Source organism: Carcharhinus amblyrhynchos, chromosome 6 (genome assembly GCF_965287045.1).
Source record: "Carcharhinus amblyrhynchos chromosome 6, sCarAmb.v2.hapA, whole genome shotgun sequence".
Classification (NCBI taxonomy): domain Eukaryota; kingdom Metazoa; phylum Chordata; class Chondrichthyes; order Carcharhiniformes; family Carcharhinidae; genus Carcharhinus; species Carcharhinus amblyrhynchos.
In genome coordinates this window covers 91,762,052-91,777,581 of record NC_137329.1, presented here as the reverse complement: position 1 = coordinate 91,777,581, position 15,530 = coordinate 91,762,052, and the positions used below count along the sequence as shown (strand labels likewise).

Sequence of the window (15,530 nt, the reverse complement as noted above, 5' to 3'; positions counted from 1 at the left end):
TGCAGGCCATTAGTTCCAAGGAACCTTTTAGCCTGAAATTCCACAAGTGTTTCCATTAATTTTTCTGCAATAATAGTAATTGTTTTAAGTTCCAATGTTTTGCTCCTTGATTTTCTAATATCTGTGGCATGCTATTGTCATTGTCTTCTGTGAAAATGGGTCAACTTATTTGTTAAAAGTCTCCCCCCATTTGCTCTATTCCCATTATTAAATTGCCAGTCTCACCTCCTAAGGGACCACTGCTCACTTTAACTTCTTGCTTTCTCTTTGCATGCTTATAGATGCTTTGACTGTATGTTTTTATATTTCTCTCATACTCAAATGTGTCCCTCGATCTGTTATTTTTTGTCAACCTTCGTTCAATTTAAAACTTCCGCGTACCATTTCTACACTCTTCACTCTATTTACATGCTCCATTTCTCACTTCATTCACACATTCAAATGTTACACCCCTCTTTCCATCCATATACCCATCACTCCATTCATACATATCCCTCATTCACCATTGCATACCATGACATTACATGGTACATTTTTTATGATAATGTGCCCATTGATATTTCTAAAATTTTAAAACTGGACCTTGGCTGAAGGAGATTCCTAAAATAGCTGAACGTATGTTTGTCGGTGACTCCAGAATAAAAGAAGATATTTTGCTTTTTCAGGAAACTCACACTTCATTATCTCTGAAGAGCCACTAGCATTCATCTGGGAACTACACAGCCCAACTTCAAAGTGAGCTACACAAAGGCTATTTGCATTTGATAACCTGAGCTTGTCAGCAGGAGACAGAGGGTCTCTCCAGACAAAAGGCACCAGAAGAATTCCTTTCAATTCATAATGGCTGGGATGCTTAACTGTCTTTGCAACCCAGCTAAACTCTGGATGATAAAGGCCTGGTTGAGATGTGGGGGTCATGTGATATAGGCCTCTGGTTTGTTGATCAAGTAATATTGCCTTCCTGAGCTGAATAGCTCAGTCTGCTCTTCAGCATCTGACTAGCAACCACACAGAAAACATTTCTGTCCAGGTTGAACACCTAGCTCCATTTACAATGCTTGAAGTTCTGTATCATTGCCTACAAGACTGATTCAGCACTGCATACCTATTTCATCTTTTGAAGTCAACACCACTCAAAAAGTGAAATTATACAGCATCGGATTTCGGTCTGCCAAACTCCGAGAAGAAATGACTCCATTGTACTTTGATTCTGGACCCTGGAACCCAAGTCAACCAATATCTATTTTCTCTGTGGTCTCTATACTGTGATGCCTCCCTTCCTCTTTCATTCTCTTTACCATCTGACTGTGACAGTGATGTTGTGAACCTTCCTTTCACATTTTGAATGTGTTCAATAAACTAACCCTTTCATCCAATCTCGAGTTTACTGTGGAGGTTATTAACAGAAAATTGAATCATACTAAAAACTAAGTTTTTGGAAAATACACCACTGCTTGTAAAAAGGGAAATAGATGAGAAAGTCCTTTTTGTTTATGAACAGATAGTTGGAGAAGAAATTAGTTATTTGTTTTTGTTCTTTGTTCTGGTGCTACTTTAACTCCTCATCCTGTCCATAACAACATACTCTCCAAATTCAAGCTATTTTCTTTCCACATGTTTTGCTTCAATGACTCCCTTCACACGCATTCATATCCCCATTTCTTTTGGATTCAATTATTGCTCTCTTTACATAAAATAGGATCATAATCTTACCTAATATTCCAAACATTTTTACCACATGCACTAAATCTGCGCTTTTCACATTGTAGTACATTGCTAACAACATTGTTCTGCATCATTTCTCTTCTAGTTGATTTGTCTTTTTATGAATTGCCTTTGAAAAGAACATCAAGTCTTTTTTTTATTCAAATCACCTATTCAACCGCACCATAATACATTTTCAATGTATAGTAAATTCAAGCAGTGTACCCGGTCTCCAAAGACAGTTATTCTTTCCTGTGATGTGGAAGTGGTGTACTAAAGGGATCCTGCAGCCTCCTATCACCTCCGCGTGCCAACTGGCTGAAATAACTCTCAAAGAACACCATAGATAAATTTCATAAATGGAAGGGATTCAAGAAATGGCTCACTTGGAAACAACTGGTGTCTAAAAGTGAATTCCTTGGAGTTCAGATCACTGATAGACAAAAATAAGAAAAATTTAGTGTGCTTAGCTCTTCACGCTATGCGAACATTAGTCTCCCCTTGTATCTCAGCTCATATGTTGGAAATCATTAAACTGCTTACATACCAACCACTGTAAGCAAACATGCCTGAGTAGAAAGCCAGTGGAATTCTGTCTAATGTGAGTGTACTACTGTCAAAAGCATTTTGAAAGTTTTCATAGCGACCTGTGAAAAGAGCAGAACCCGAGTTCAATTCAAGATAAAGATTTCGAAGTCTTATAGATCACAAACTTGTTTCAACTTGCCAACATTCAGTAACTCTTTAATGACTGATCTGATAAAGAATCGAGTCCACCAAAAAGGATGGATCATATTTATAGCTTGGTATATACATAGATACATAGAAACTAGAAGCAGAAGTAGGTTATTTGGCCCTTTGAGCCTGCTCTGCCATTCATTATGATCATGGCCAATCATCAAAATCAATTTCCTGATCTCTCCCCTCCCCCAATATCCCTTGATCCCTTTAGCCCCAAGAGCTATATTTAATTTCTTCTTGAAATAACCACAATGTTTTGACCTCAACTACTTTCTGTGGTACTGATTACCACTCTCTGGGTGAAGAAATTTCTCTTCACCTCCATTCTAAAAGGTTTATCCCTTATCCTCAAAGAATGACTCCTAGTTCTGGACTCCCACACCATTGGGAACATTCTTTCTGCGTCTACCCTATCTAACCCTGTTAGAATTTTATATGTTTCTATGAATCCCGTCTTTCTCTTCTAAACTCCAATGAACATATCAGGTGCATGTAGAAATAATTGACAAAGCTTACAAAATGGAATTCTTGTTCTAACGTAGACAGCTTCTGATTCAGCCACCCCACTAGTCTTCTATCATGGGACCCACCTGTTGAAGTCTATTTTTCTGTATCCGGCAGTATATTCCAGAGAAAACCACTATTGCCATTAATGGCTTCAAAACCATTTTTCCCCGCCTGATTCTGGCTTTGCCCAAATCTGGGATATTTCAGCCCTGTGTCTTTTTTTTCTGGATAAATCATACCTTGATACAAGGCCATCATCCCTGGAATAATGATCAATCCCAATGCTGCCAGTTTAAAAATTGTGAGGATGACTTGAATTCTGGCAGTCCAGCTCACACTGCAGGAATTTACATATACCACCAATGCTGCAGAAAGTATAAAAAAGACACTTGTCACATTTGTGTAAGATATCAAATAAAACCAACAGTGCTTTCTTAAAATTATAATTAAAAAACAGTAAATGTCTAAAATTCTCAAATCAAAATTCAAAACATTGCATGTGGTATTTTTTCCAGTATTTACACAAGATGTACATCAAATTAATTTTTAAGCAAACTTTGAGAGTTCAACTATTTCATTCAGCCACTTCATCTTAAGTATCATGTTAATGAGAATATTTCAGACTGGGATTGGTGCGGGAATGTTTTACTGTCATAGTCATTGAAATGTGTACTCCATTCCAACTTTATCAGCCAGCTAGGCTAAAAGGCAGTTTGTCCTAAAAAATGCTAGTAGTTTTGAATGTTTCATTCAGCTACTTAATTTAGCCACCTCATCCCAAGTATCATGGTAAAGTCTGTTGAGAGAAAGAATTAATGTTTCAGGCCAGCAACACTTTGGCAAAATTCAGGTTTCTCCCTCCATAGGTACCCAACAGATCTGGCTGTATTTCCGGAATTTTCTATATTTAAAGTAAATTTCCAACATCCACAGGACTTTGCACTTTTATTAATGTTTCTTTTAAATTAATTGTTGGGATATGGCAAGACCAGCACTTGTTGACTCATTGCCCTTGAACCTATGGTGGTGCCATTGTCTCCAATCACTGTAGGCCTTGCGGTAAGTTGCTCCCACAATGCCTCTGAATCAGAAATTTGAGAACATTAACCCAGCAATAAATGGTAACGCACTACCAAGTTAGGGTGGGAACTTGGAGGTGATGATGTTCCCACATGCCTGTTGCTCTTATACTTCTGGGTGGGAGAGACCATAAATTTGGGAGGTTCTACTGAAGACGTTTTGGTACATTGGTGCAGTGATTCTGCAAATAGTATCCACTGTAGCCCTGGTATGTCAGTGAGGCAGAGATTGGATGTTTAGGCTAGTGGGAAGAGTGGCCAATCAAATGGACTGCTTTATACATGCGCAATCTAACCAATATACGATTAGTTTCTTAACATTTAGTGTTCTGTTATGCAATGATTCTGTTAACTAAACATTTATTAAATTCCTTGGCTAGTTTTTCCTTGTTTTTGCCTTTGGTAGAGCATAAATTTTAATATACATGATATGAAAGATATGCAAAATGGTGTTGCGATGGTAATATTTTGCTATGTTGTATACAGTTTCACCCATCTATTAAACCCGTTATTATAGGTTGACATAAGGCTGATTTTTTTTTCTCTAGCCTCCAGTGGTGGGATGGCAAGCAGGGTGTTGAGGGGTTGCTCTTACTGGCACCTTTTTCAGTGCATACTCAGCCCCTCAAATCCACTCAAGCTATTGGCTAGCTGGATGGGTTGCCGGCTGGGCAAGTGGGATCCTTCTTTTCTGTCCAACTTTGACAAATTAAGTCATTCCCCCCCCCCCAACCTCCATCTCGGTCTTCATCCCCAGTGTTTCCCTTCCCCCCTGCATTATTCTGATTCCGCAATCCCTCTGCTCCTTTACAGGGTCTGCCAGCCTGACCCTGGAGATACCCCAGACTTACCTTGAGGCACAGCTCCGTTGCACACACTTCCTTTGGGATTGTTGCAGTTCCAGTGGTGGTCACTGCTTCCCGTGGCATTTCTGGGACATTTGATTGGCTGGCAGCTCTCAGAGGTGGGATTTCCTTTCTGATGTGAGTGAAAGTCTCACATCAAGCCAAGTAATACTGACAGCCCTTCTGTAGGGGCGGGCTTGCTACTTTTATGGAGCGGTGGGAGTGGCGAGAGGTGTGTGTGTGTGTGTGTCTGTCTGTCTGTCTGTGTATGTGTGTTCACCTTTGCTACAGCATGAAATTCAGGCCATAGGCTCCATTCCCATTACTGCATTTTACAGATTCAACCCTTTAATAAAAATTTTCCCTCTCTTTGTCCTAATCTAAAATATAAGTTCTCTCATTCAAAATCCTCAACCACTCTAAATATACTGTTGGTTTTTACCTACTGTCACATTTTTAATAATTATAAACACCTCGATTAAATCACCCCATAATCTTTGCTATTCCAACAACATGAGTCTCAACTGTTGTCTTTCTTCAGTTTTGCATCTCCTCATATCATATGACACCTTAGTGATTCTGCAAACCCTCTTGAAGGCCTCGACATCCTTTCTGTATTCTGCAGAATCATAAATTGCACACGAGTGGTCTAAATCAAGGTTTTGTTAAGACTAGCCATATTACATCTCTGCTTTTATGTTTCATTCTGCTTGCCATAAAACTTACTATTCCATGAGCTTTTTCATGGCCTTATCCATTTGAAGTGCTGCTTGTAGTATTTTGTAAATCTGAACCCCCAAATCTTTCTGCCCCTTGTCAACATAGCTTTAACCAAAATTTACCATCTCTCACTTACTGAAATGGAATTCCATTTTCTGCATTTTTGCCTATTCACGACATATCAATATTTACTTATAGCTTCATTTGGTCCCCAAAATATTTGCTGTGTCTCCTATTTTAATCATTTCTGCAAATACTTTTAAGTGCTTTTTACATTCTTACCTTGCAAGAGTCAAGTTGGAAAGATTCCAGCATATCCTGTATAGGGCATATTCAGTCAACAGTCAGCCAGAGATTCTGAGAAGTGGGATTGCCACTCTGCTCCTACATTCACACTGAAATGTAACCACATCTTTCTTGTCTGATCTTCTGACTCAGGCTGGAGGAGAATGTGCAGCGCAGTGAGTTCCTGAGTCCTTCTGCCGATTGCAGGAAAGTCAAATAGGATGAAGATGCTCCCTTTTTGATGCTGCTAACTGCTGCAAAGCAGGTAAGTTTAAAGACCCTAGTCACTTTGAGAAGCCAGGGAGATGGTAAGCGTGCAGGGTAAGATGGGGCTGGATGGTCAGTGGGGATATGGTCAGGTAATCAGTGAGAAGGTGGTCAGTGACGGTAGTCCTCATGGTCTCGGGGTGAGATAGTTGGGGGTTGTCAGGAGTATGGGGGTCATCAGGGAGTTAAGGTCAGTTGGAATGATAGCTAGCCAGGAGTTAGATGTGGTTTTAACTCTTCTAGCTTTTCCTCAGACAATTGTTTCGGTAAGGCAGTTCAGACAAAACAAAACCGCAATTTAAATCAGAGTTTCAGATGGTTTCCAGTGATTGCCGAGTGCAAGTTTCAATTCCCATACAGCTGAGGTTATTCATGAGGGCCCACCTTCTCAACCTTGCCTCTTGCCTGAAGTGTGGTGATCCTCATGTTAAATCACCACCAGGCAACTCTACCCCTCAAAGGGGAAGTCAGCTTACGGTCATCTGGGACTATTGTGACCTTACTTTAATTACTTTACCCCTCCAGATACAATATCTGGGGAATGGGAGTTATGTGCCAATATGGTTCTTATAATTTGGTCTAATTGTGCTAAATATACTGCCCCATAAGTTGCCAACTGTGCTTTCCAAAGGGAACTCTGCAAAATTGGTTCTTTTCCCTTGCTAGTTCTTCAAAATGAATCAATGCACCTTTTTGATTTATCTGTTGACCTTTATTGACACAGTAAAGAAGAATTGTCACAATTACAATCCTTCCAATCTCCAACAATTGGCCTAAATGTCCTCTGATCCTGCTTTCTTTCCATTCATACAGAGAGATGGGACTTCTGTTAAGCCAGTATCCGTGCTGATGATCACATTACACCTGACTGAGTCAAGGGTTTTTAAATATTTCAGCCCAGCATCAGTTTCACTAATGGTGCAGTTGTGAGTGCCTGTCTCAAGAAACGGTGGGGGAAATCCGATAAGGATCTTACTGCTGTACAAATTGGCTGGGACCTGCTTGAAAATTTTTTTTGGAAATGTTTTAAAATTCCCCCCCTTTTGAAGCAAGTTATGTTCCTTACTGCAATTGAATAAAACAAAATGGGTTGTTTATACTTTACCCTGTAGACCTTAGTAACATTAGACTGTGATAATAATAAACCTGGCAAAGCTAAATGGTATAACCAAGCCCTGTTCAAATTCTGTTCCTCCCACACTCTAATAACAGTGTTTACAAGTCAAATGAACAAGAGGAAATTCAGACCTGAGTACGTAATCTTGTAAATTGACAAACTAAATTTAATGTGACAGACAGGCAGAACAATGTTACTTACAGATTCCGGCCACTGTGAGAAGTTTTACTGCCAAAGCTGGAGCTTGGCATGGGGCAAAGAATGGCTCAACAATGTAGCGACCAAAAGACAAGCCAACAACAGCAGTGATTGCTGGTCTGCTCAAAAACAAAGAGTATATATGAATGAGTTGTGAATAGACATCATTGTGGAGTCGAATATAAACTTTATACAGAGTAGATGTGTGAGAAACAACTAACACTCCTTTCTAAACTATATAGTTCAGTTTCACTATTACTTTTTAAAATTACAATACCAAATTTATTCCAGGAACTGTAGCTGCAAGACACATTAAATAAATTCAAAATTATAATTTAGCCATCTCAAAGACGGGATTGAAGTGTTGGTAAACCACTCATGGGATATGAATTTTATGTCTCTCTGAAGATCTGTGTAAACAACAAATTTGGTTTATACGTAATAAGTTACAGGGAATTTGATATCCTCCTTCCTGCCTCTCTCAGGAACATGGCAGTATGGGAGGTAAAGGAAAGTGGGCAGACTGACAATCCTGTTCCTGTTAGATTGGTGCCCGCCACCAGTATCTCTTCGGCATCTGAGGCATGCCGGTCACAGGTGGGTACTTCGTGAATATAAACCAATTTGGGCCTTTATGATTCTAATGCTATTTTAACTTGAAAAATTGGAGATCCTGCCTAACACTGACCTAGTAAAATCTAATGTAGTAGCTTTCTAAGAGCATTTGTAAACAATATTTTGTGTTTGGGTTTGTTAGAAGACAACAGATGAGGGGTGCATGCTGCTTGCAGAGTTCCAGCATTTACAGGTCAGCAGTAGCTTTCCTGAATCTGTCTCAGACGTGGTAAATGAGGAAACTCTTGCTAACCTCCCAGAAAAAGCCCTACTGCTTGCTGCAATCTTTCGAGCAAAATGGGAGGGGTGGCACAATGGTACAGTGATTAGCACTGTTGTTTCACAGTTCCAGGGACCCGGGTTCGATTCTCGGCTTGGGCACTGTCTTTGTGAAGCTTGCACGCTTGTCTCCGCTTGTCTGCATGGGTTTCCTCTGGCTGCTCTGGTTTCCTCCCACAGACCAAAGTTGTGCAGGTTAGGTGGATTGGCTAAGTTGCCCCTTAGTGTCTAAACATATGTAGGTTAGAAGGATTAGTGAGGTAAATTCATGGGATTACAGGGATAGGGGGTGACTGAGTAAGATGCTCAGTTGGAGAGTTGGTGCAGACTCGATGGGCCAAATGGCCTCCTTCTGCACTTTAGGGATTCTATTCAATTCTATGTAGCACCCTTAACCTCGTTGCCTCATGTTTGTTCCAAAGTGTTATATTGTAAGGGTAAAACAAATGAAATGATCATTATATCTCGAGCACTGGTCTCTGGAATCTGCATGTAGTTCCTTAACATACTCTCTCACTTGTCACGTTTTCAAGTGCAGGCACCCAAAATTGTCTTGTCCACAACCTTTACAGCCACAGTGGAGTGATGATGGACATGTGTGACTCTAAGGAAGCAGGCCAGCAGGGTCCTCTAATCTCTATGACATTTTAAGTTGCTTGCATCCAAACGTTGTCATCCAACCTAACCTACTGCCACCTCATTAATATCACCCTTCACACAACTTGAGGTTAAGGTTCCAGCATGTTATGATTATTACTCCATTACTATCCAACTGATAGACATCCAGCTCACAAGATATTTTATTTCTGTTGTTAGTTCTTGTTGGTATCAACCACAACAAAGGCATACCTTGCTGCCCCTTTGGAAAGGACATAACTCGTGTCCACAAATCCAATTCATTGTTCTACTGGTAATATGGTTATCTCTTTGAGGTGAACCATAACCTAACAAAGTACACATCTGCCATTTTTCATTCGCTCAGTTGGTTGAATAGCTGGTTCATGTTACAGAGCAACAGCAACAGTATGGGTTCAATTCCCACCTTCTCAACTTTGCCCTTTGCCTGAGGTGTGGTGACTCTCAGGTTAAATCACCAGCAGTCAGCTCTCTTCCTCAAAAGGGAGAGTAGTCACCTGAAACTATGGTGACTTTATCTTTTTATCTTATATTTTTCTTTACATTCATTGTTACATATTTCTATTAGCTCTTATTTACAAAGATAATCAGCACCTCTCCTAACTCAACCATCTTCAGGTCCTTCAATTGGTGACCTCCCTTTTATGATAAAGGATGATCACTGTTTATTGTAAATTGTTCAATTCCATTTGCAATTCCCCAGATAATAAAGAAAATCTTTGGCTCATGCAGAAAGAGCTGGATAACATTCAGACTTAGAGGCCTGATAGGTGGCAAGTAACATTTGTGCCACACAAGTGCCACATAATGACCATCCCCTGCATCAATATGGTAGCAGTAACAAATAGTTGGAGGCAGGAGAGAACTCTGACTTGGCCTGGTTACTTGAACGGACAAAGTTGTAATCAATCAAAAGGCTGAGCAACAAAGCCTGCACACAATGGGAAAATAAGTTTCTATAAAATAATCATTCCAAAGCAAACATATACATCGAACTATGCTTTTTTCTTGAGCATTCCTTTGCCTTTCCTAGTGCTTTGATGCATGGCAACACCAAAAGCTGCACTTTAGTTAGTGGAAGGCTGCTGACTTTCACAGTATCACAGTATTGTTATAGTGCAAAAGAAAACCATTCAGCCCATCATGTCAGCATTGGCTCTCCAAATGAGCATTATGACTTAGTACTTCCCTCATACCCCTGCACATTGTATTTTGGATCACTCTGCACACCTTAATTCACAGCCATCATGGCAGTAATGGAAACTGTGACATTGACCATCATGGGTGAGTGCACAAATGTGTGAATACCATTGGTCACCATCTTTCTAGCCAGAAAGCGTAGGCTCCAAGCTCTGTGCTCAGTTGATGCTGGTCTCCATTCTCCTTGGTATTTATAGCAAGTTTTCCGGCAGATTTCACAATGCGCCAAGTATTCTGGTTGTAGCTTGCCATCAGTGTTCTTCTGTAGATCGCCCCATTGAAGTGTTCATCAGAATGATCCACAGTTGAACCTGTGCATCTACTCACTCTCTGATGAGCTGACATCAGCATCATCCTTGCCTTGATTGTAGCCCACTTATACCCAGTGTCTCACTATGTCTCCAATTTATCCTCTCAGGTGATTCTCATAGCGAGCTGGTAGTGTCATGGTAAGATGGCTTGAGAAGTAATCCAGAGAGCTACATCAATGCTGTAAGGGCATGGGTTCAAATCCCACCATGGCAGCTGATGGAATTTAAATTCAATTAATAAATATGGAATATAAAGCTGGTATTGGTGATTAACTCATTGAGTGCCGTAAAAATCCATTTGGTTCACTAATATCCTTTAGGGAGGAAATCTGCATACTTTCCTAGTCTAGCCTACATGTGACTCCAGAGCCACAGCAATGTGGTTGATTCTTCACTACCCTCTGAAATGACTACTCATTTCAAGGGCAGCTTGAGTTGGGCCTTATGCTAACATTGCTAATTATGTCCACATATTATGAAATTTAAAAAAAAATGTTCAGCAATATGCAGCTAGTGGCTGTAAGTGAATGTGAAATCATGCTACAGTGCTGTGTCTTCATCATCCCATCACAGTCTTTTTGGTGTTTGTCCATTGCTTGGCCAGATTGTACCTCTTGGGTATCTGTATGGAAAAACACACAACGTGAGGTGAGTTGCATGCTTCCAACATCTGGAGCTCGTGTATCAAAAGAGAGTTTGAGATGAGGGGCAAATTGGGATGTTAGAACAAGGATTAAAAATGAGTATACCATCACCTTTGGTCATGACCTCAGCAATGGCTGTCACAAAAATGGCCAGCACTAACTTCTCCATGGGTATTAGGACATGTAGGTGCCCCTGTTCTCCCCAGTTAGCTCTTGCTGCCTCCTGGAAGTGTGCCAATGAGTATGCTCCATCTGTCTGAATGATACGGTTGAACAGCTGGCACTGAATGCAAGCTGTGATATGCGGGTGAGGCTCCTTGTAGCAATGCTTAACCAAATAAAAATGATGCAGAATCTTCCAAAATAAACACATATCCGAAGCAGAGGGAAAACACATGGAGAAGAAATCCTGAACCAGCAACTTGTTCACATGTCAATTGTCTGTGATATTCTGCAGCAGAACCTTCCTGATGCAGAGCAGCCTTAACAATCACCTTCTCACTGCAACTTGTCAAACATCCCAGATGATGGATGGGGTCAACAAAGAGCAAACAAGAAGGAATGTGTAAGGGAAGTGAAGCATACAGACGTTCAGTATGAGCACTGATTGCTCGAGACTGTAAATTGCTTCTTGAGGGTTTTGTGGTGATTTTCTGTGGTTGTGGTTACTGGCGCATTGGTAGGATATGACATTTGAAGATGCATTTACTGGCCTTGAGTAATCATTAGGTGAGATTTTCTGGTCCCACCATGAAATTCCTGCATTTTACTTATCCGTCAGATAATCCACCTCTCCCATGACGATTCCTGGGGTGGATGGGAACGAAAAGTTAGGCCACTGAACTTTCAGCACAGCTTTTGGCTCCTCAGACCTTAACATCTGGCATTGATTGCCATGGTTATCTGCTCTCATTACCTTTCAGGTGTGTATCTGGATACAGGACACCTTTTCTCCTTTCTACCTCTTCCACCAAGGCCTTCTGTGCATCATTTGGAATGCTTGGAACCTAATCCCTTCAATGTTGCAGGTTTCTGGATTTTTTCCAGGGTCAGATTCACTTTCTGCATAACTGCAGCCAATAATTGCTCCAGCCACAGTGGGTCTCCCTTCTAAATACTGTATCTTTAATAACAAGTTATGATTATGGGACCCTTGCTGATGTATATAACAAATAAACAATGCAGTTAACACTGTGTACAAAGTTAGTGTGCTGCCTATCTTGCATTGAATGTGCAGGTTAATTGCACATTGTGATCCCTTTGCCCACTTTCAGACGCTATGCAGTTTAGCAACGTGTGTATTTCACTGGACAGAAAATATGAGGTTATTAACTTATTACACGGAAGTATCTTACCTAATTACAATGATTTCACACCACAATCGGACAAAGGCTGGAAGTGGACCCAAAGTTTCCAGAAGGTAGGTGTAGTGCCCACCAGATTTCTTAATGCTTGTTCCAAGTTCTGCATAAGATAGAGCTCCTGGTGCACAACAAACAAAATGTCTATAAATGGTATTAACATATTGCACAACTATTTACTGCTGGTTATAATTATCACTCCCCTTTTTTTCTCTCTCTCTCAGGTTTCTTAGAAGCCCTGCTCATTTTCTCCCTTAACGTGTGTAGATTTGTGACCTCTTCTCTGGTCTCTATTCTGCTGCTGCAGTGAATTCCCCAGTGGGGAGTGAGGAGAAGTTGATTCAGTACAGTCTCTTCCCATGAGAAGAGACACTCCAATCAATTCATTTTTAACCGTCTCCTTTTCTTGGCTTAAATGTGACATTTACCAACCGGTGAGGGAGTGATGCACAGGGGCATTCCACAACAATGGCTGCCTCAACCTGCTTACTGTAAACATTTTTAAATGATAGTCACACACGAAAAATATAGTAGATGCATCTCCATGTCCTATCACTCTGGCATTGTGTTCTGACCTAAAACATATTGCAGCTCCCCAGGATGGGAATTATAGCAGTTTAACCTCAGACTCCTTTTCTATACGGGAGGTTGACTTACACAACTGACAATTTTAGTACCTTCCCCAGCCCTTAATATGTGAACCATTAAATGGTTAAATTGGAAATGAGGAGGCCATCTAATCCATCAAATCTGTTCAAGGCTGTTTTGTGACCATATACTAGCCTTTAACCCTTGATACCTTTTGGATAGCAAAGATCTATCAATTTGTTTTTAAAATTAACAATATGGCATTAATTGCTGTTTGCAGAAGAGAGTTCCAAATTTCCCTCACTCTTTGTAAGTAGAAGTGTTTCCTAATCTCACTCCTGAAAAATTTGATGCCTAGATCTAGATCCCCTATCTTGTCAGTTCTCTGTAATAGTTTCAAAAGTTTGATCAAATCACTTCTTAATCTTCTGAATTGTATCCTCGTACCTGCAGACTTTGTGTAAACAGGTCACCAAATCCTCTGTCACTTTGTGAGAATGGAGCAGTCATCCCTGTAAATCCAAGAACTCACCACAACTCCGCCAAACAAAATCCACAAGATTTCTAGAGATTTTGCAAAAATCTTCAGAATCACCTTATTTTCAAGCTGGGTGCCTAGCTCTTCAAGTAATGCTAGTACCAGGCCCACCTTGCAGCTGAATGTTTGATCTTTTGTGAGCGAGGTACAACTTGTTGAATGGAGCTGTGTAGTCCTCATGTGGTAAATGGGTGTCAGATCAGTGAATAGAGCTGTGGTATCATGAAAGGAAGCACTTGATCATGCAGCATTCACAGGAGATACCTCACAGGTCCCTATCTCCAGTTAGTATGTCATGAACTCCTTTGGAAGCAATAGTTGTGCCTCCAAGAAGGCAATGGTCTTCAGTAGTGTCACTGATCTGAATTACACATCTCAGCACTTTAAGCATTCTATTGATGCCTGATTTATGAATTGTACTTTAGTCCATGTTAAAATATTCCAATCTTGCTGATAGGTGCACCATTACTATGATGTGGTCTTCAGCTATTGTTAATGCCAACCCTCAGGTGGCCCTAAAGATTGCATAAAAGAAACCACAGAGTATATACAAAATCTTCAACACAAAGTGCCCTGAGATAGCCAGCTCAGAATGGTTATATGGAAGCCTATGTTCATAAGAAGTGATTCTTGAAATATTAACATACAAACGTGTTTGGATGTGCTTACATTAAAACGGGTTAAAGCATTAATTATGATCTTGAGGAAAGAAACAACATACAAACAAAACCTCATCTGTTCATTTGTGAAGAGCCTACTATTAAGCAAATGGATCTGTACCCATCTTTGCTGCCACTTCGTGCTACAGAATACAGATACATTAATTTGTTGTATCTCGATAATCCCTCAGTAAGAATTGCTTTATAAGAAAAATGTGCACTCACCAAACATTGAGAGTATTCCACAGGCCAACCAGATCACCAAGGATGTCCCGACATTCCCAGAATTAATCAGAATTCCTTTTGGTGAAATGAATATACCGCTGCCCACTATTGTACCAATTAAAAATGAAATAGTTCGCAACAAGCTAACTTTCTTCCTCAGAAACACAGCTTGCTCCTTAGACTCCATTTTCATTTTACCGTTTTCTGAAGTACTTCCCACGATTTAAAAACAAATAAGCCAAATAATAGGTGAGCTGGTCAAATTTAACCTTTCCACTGTTAATATTTTCTGGTACAAATTATTTTTGTTTGCAGAATAGCAGAATCTTTGATTCCTCTACTATGTCCACGGAAAGAAATGGTAAACGTGAAGCTCATTGAAAGCAGCTACAGTTTGGCAAGAAATCCCCCAAAGAGAGAAGGGAAAAAAAAAGTGGAGTGAAGCCAAGAGCCTTCCAAAAGCAAACTAAAGAAATAAGAATTAATTTGTAGATGAAGTTTGATGGCTGGATGCACAGTAAAACCACCTTATTAAACAGTATGTGAAAATTAACTGGTAAATACTTCATCATTTTGTCATTTTGTCACTAGAAATGCAAAACAGATACACAATAACTATGTTTCACATTAATAATTGTTAAATGTAAGTGTTCCAGCATTGAGATGAATGCTCAGAATTTTTTTCTTTATCCTGTTGCTCTGTTATACACAACTCAAGTGGAATAAGCACCACATTTGTGACTAATTAGCCATTTCTTTAAGATAACATTTCTTCTTTCCTAAGTATTCCATAAAGAAGATTAAAAAGACTTGCATTGATATAGTACTTTTCATGACCATTGGACGCACAAAGCTCCTCACAGCTAAGGGAGTACTTCTGAAAATATTGTAACGTAGGAATTTGTAGTAGCTGGCCCCTTTAGGGGGCATACATTGGGAGGGCCATATGACCTGATCACCCAATGGGGAACGGGCATGGGGATCTCAGTGCTGAACAAGGACTTTTTCAGC

General features: G+C 40.1%; 2 protein-coding genes across 2 annotated transcripts in view; one reads left to right on the top strand and one right to left on the bottom strand.

Annotated features, from left to right (window-relative positions):
- Positions 1–15,076, bottom strand: part of LOC145344099 (cystine/glutamate transporter-like) — a 39,464-nt gene extending 24,388 nt beyond the window's left edge. The window contains exons 1-5 of the mRNA XM_080190930.1: positions 14,520–15,076; positions 12,504–12,630; positions 7,467–7,582; positions 3,192–3,317; positions 2,252–2,351 (exon numbers count right to left, since the gene is read on the bottom strand). Coding sequence (XP_080047056.1) covers positions 2,252–2,351; positions 3,192–3,317; positions 7,467–7,582; positions 12,504–12,630; positions 14,520–14,712 — 662 coding nt within the window. The 5' untranslated portion in view covers positions 14,713–15,076. The remainder of the gene's footprint in view (positions 1–2,251; positions 2,352–3,191; positions 3,318–7,466; positions 7,583–12,503; positions 12,631–14,519) is intronic.
- Positions 1–15,530, top strand: part of ttc38 (tetratricopeptide repeat domain 38) — a 100,530-nt gene that overhangs the window by 21,390 nt on the left and 63,610 nt on the right. The window lies entirely within an intron of this gene.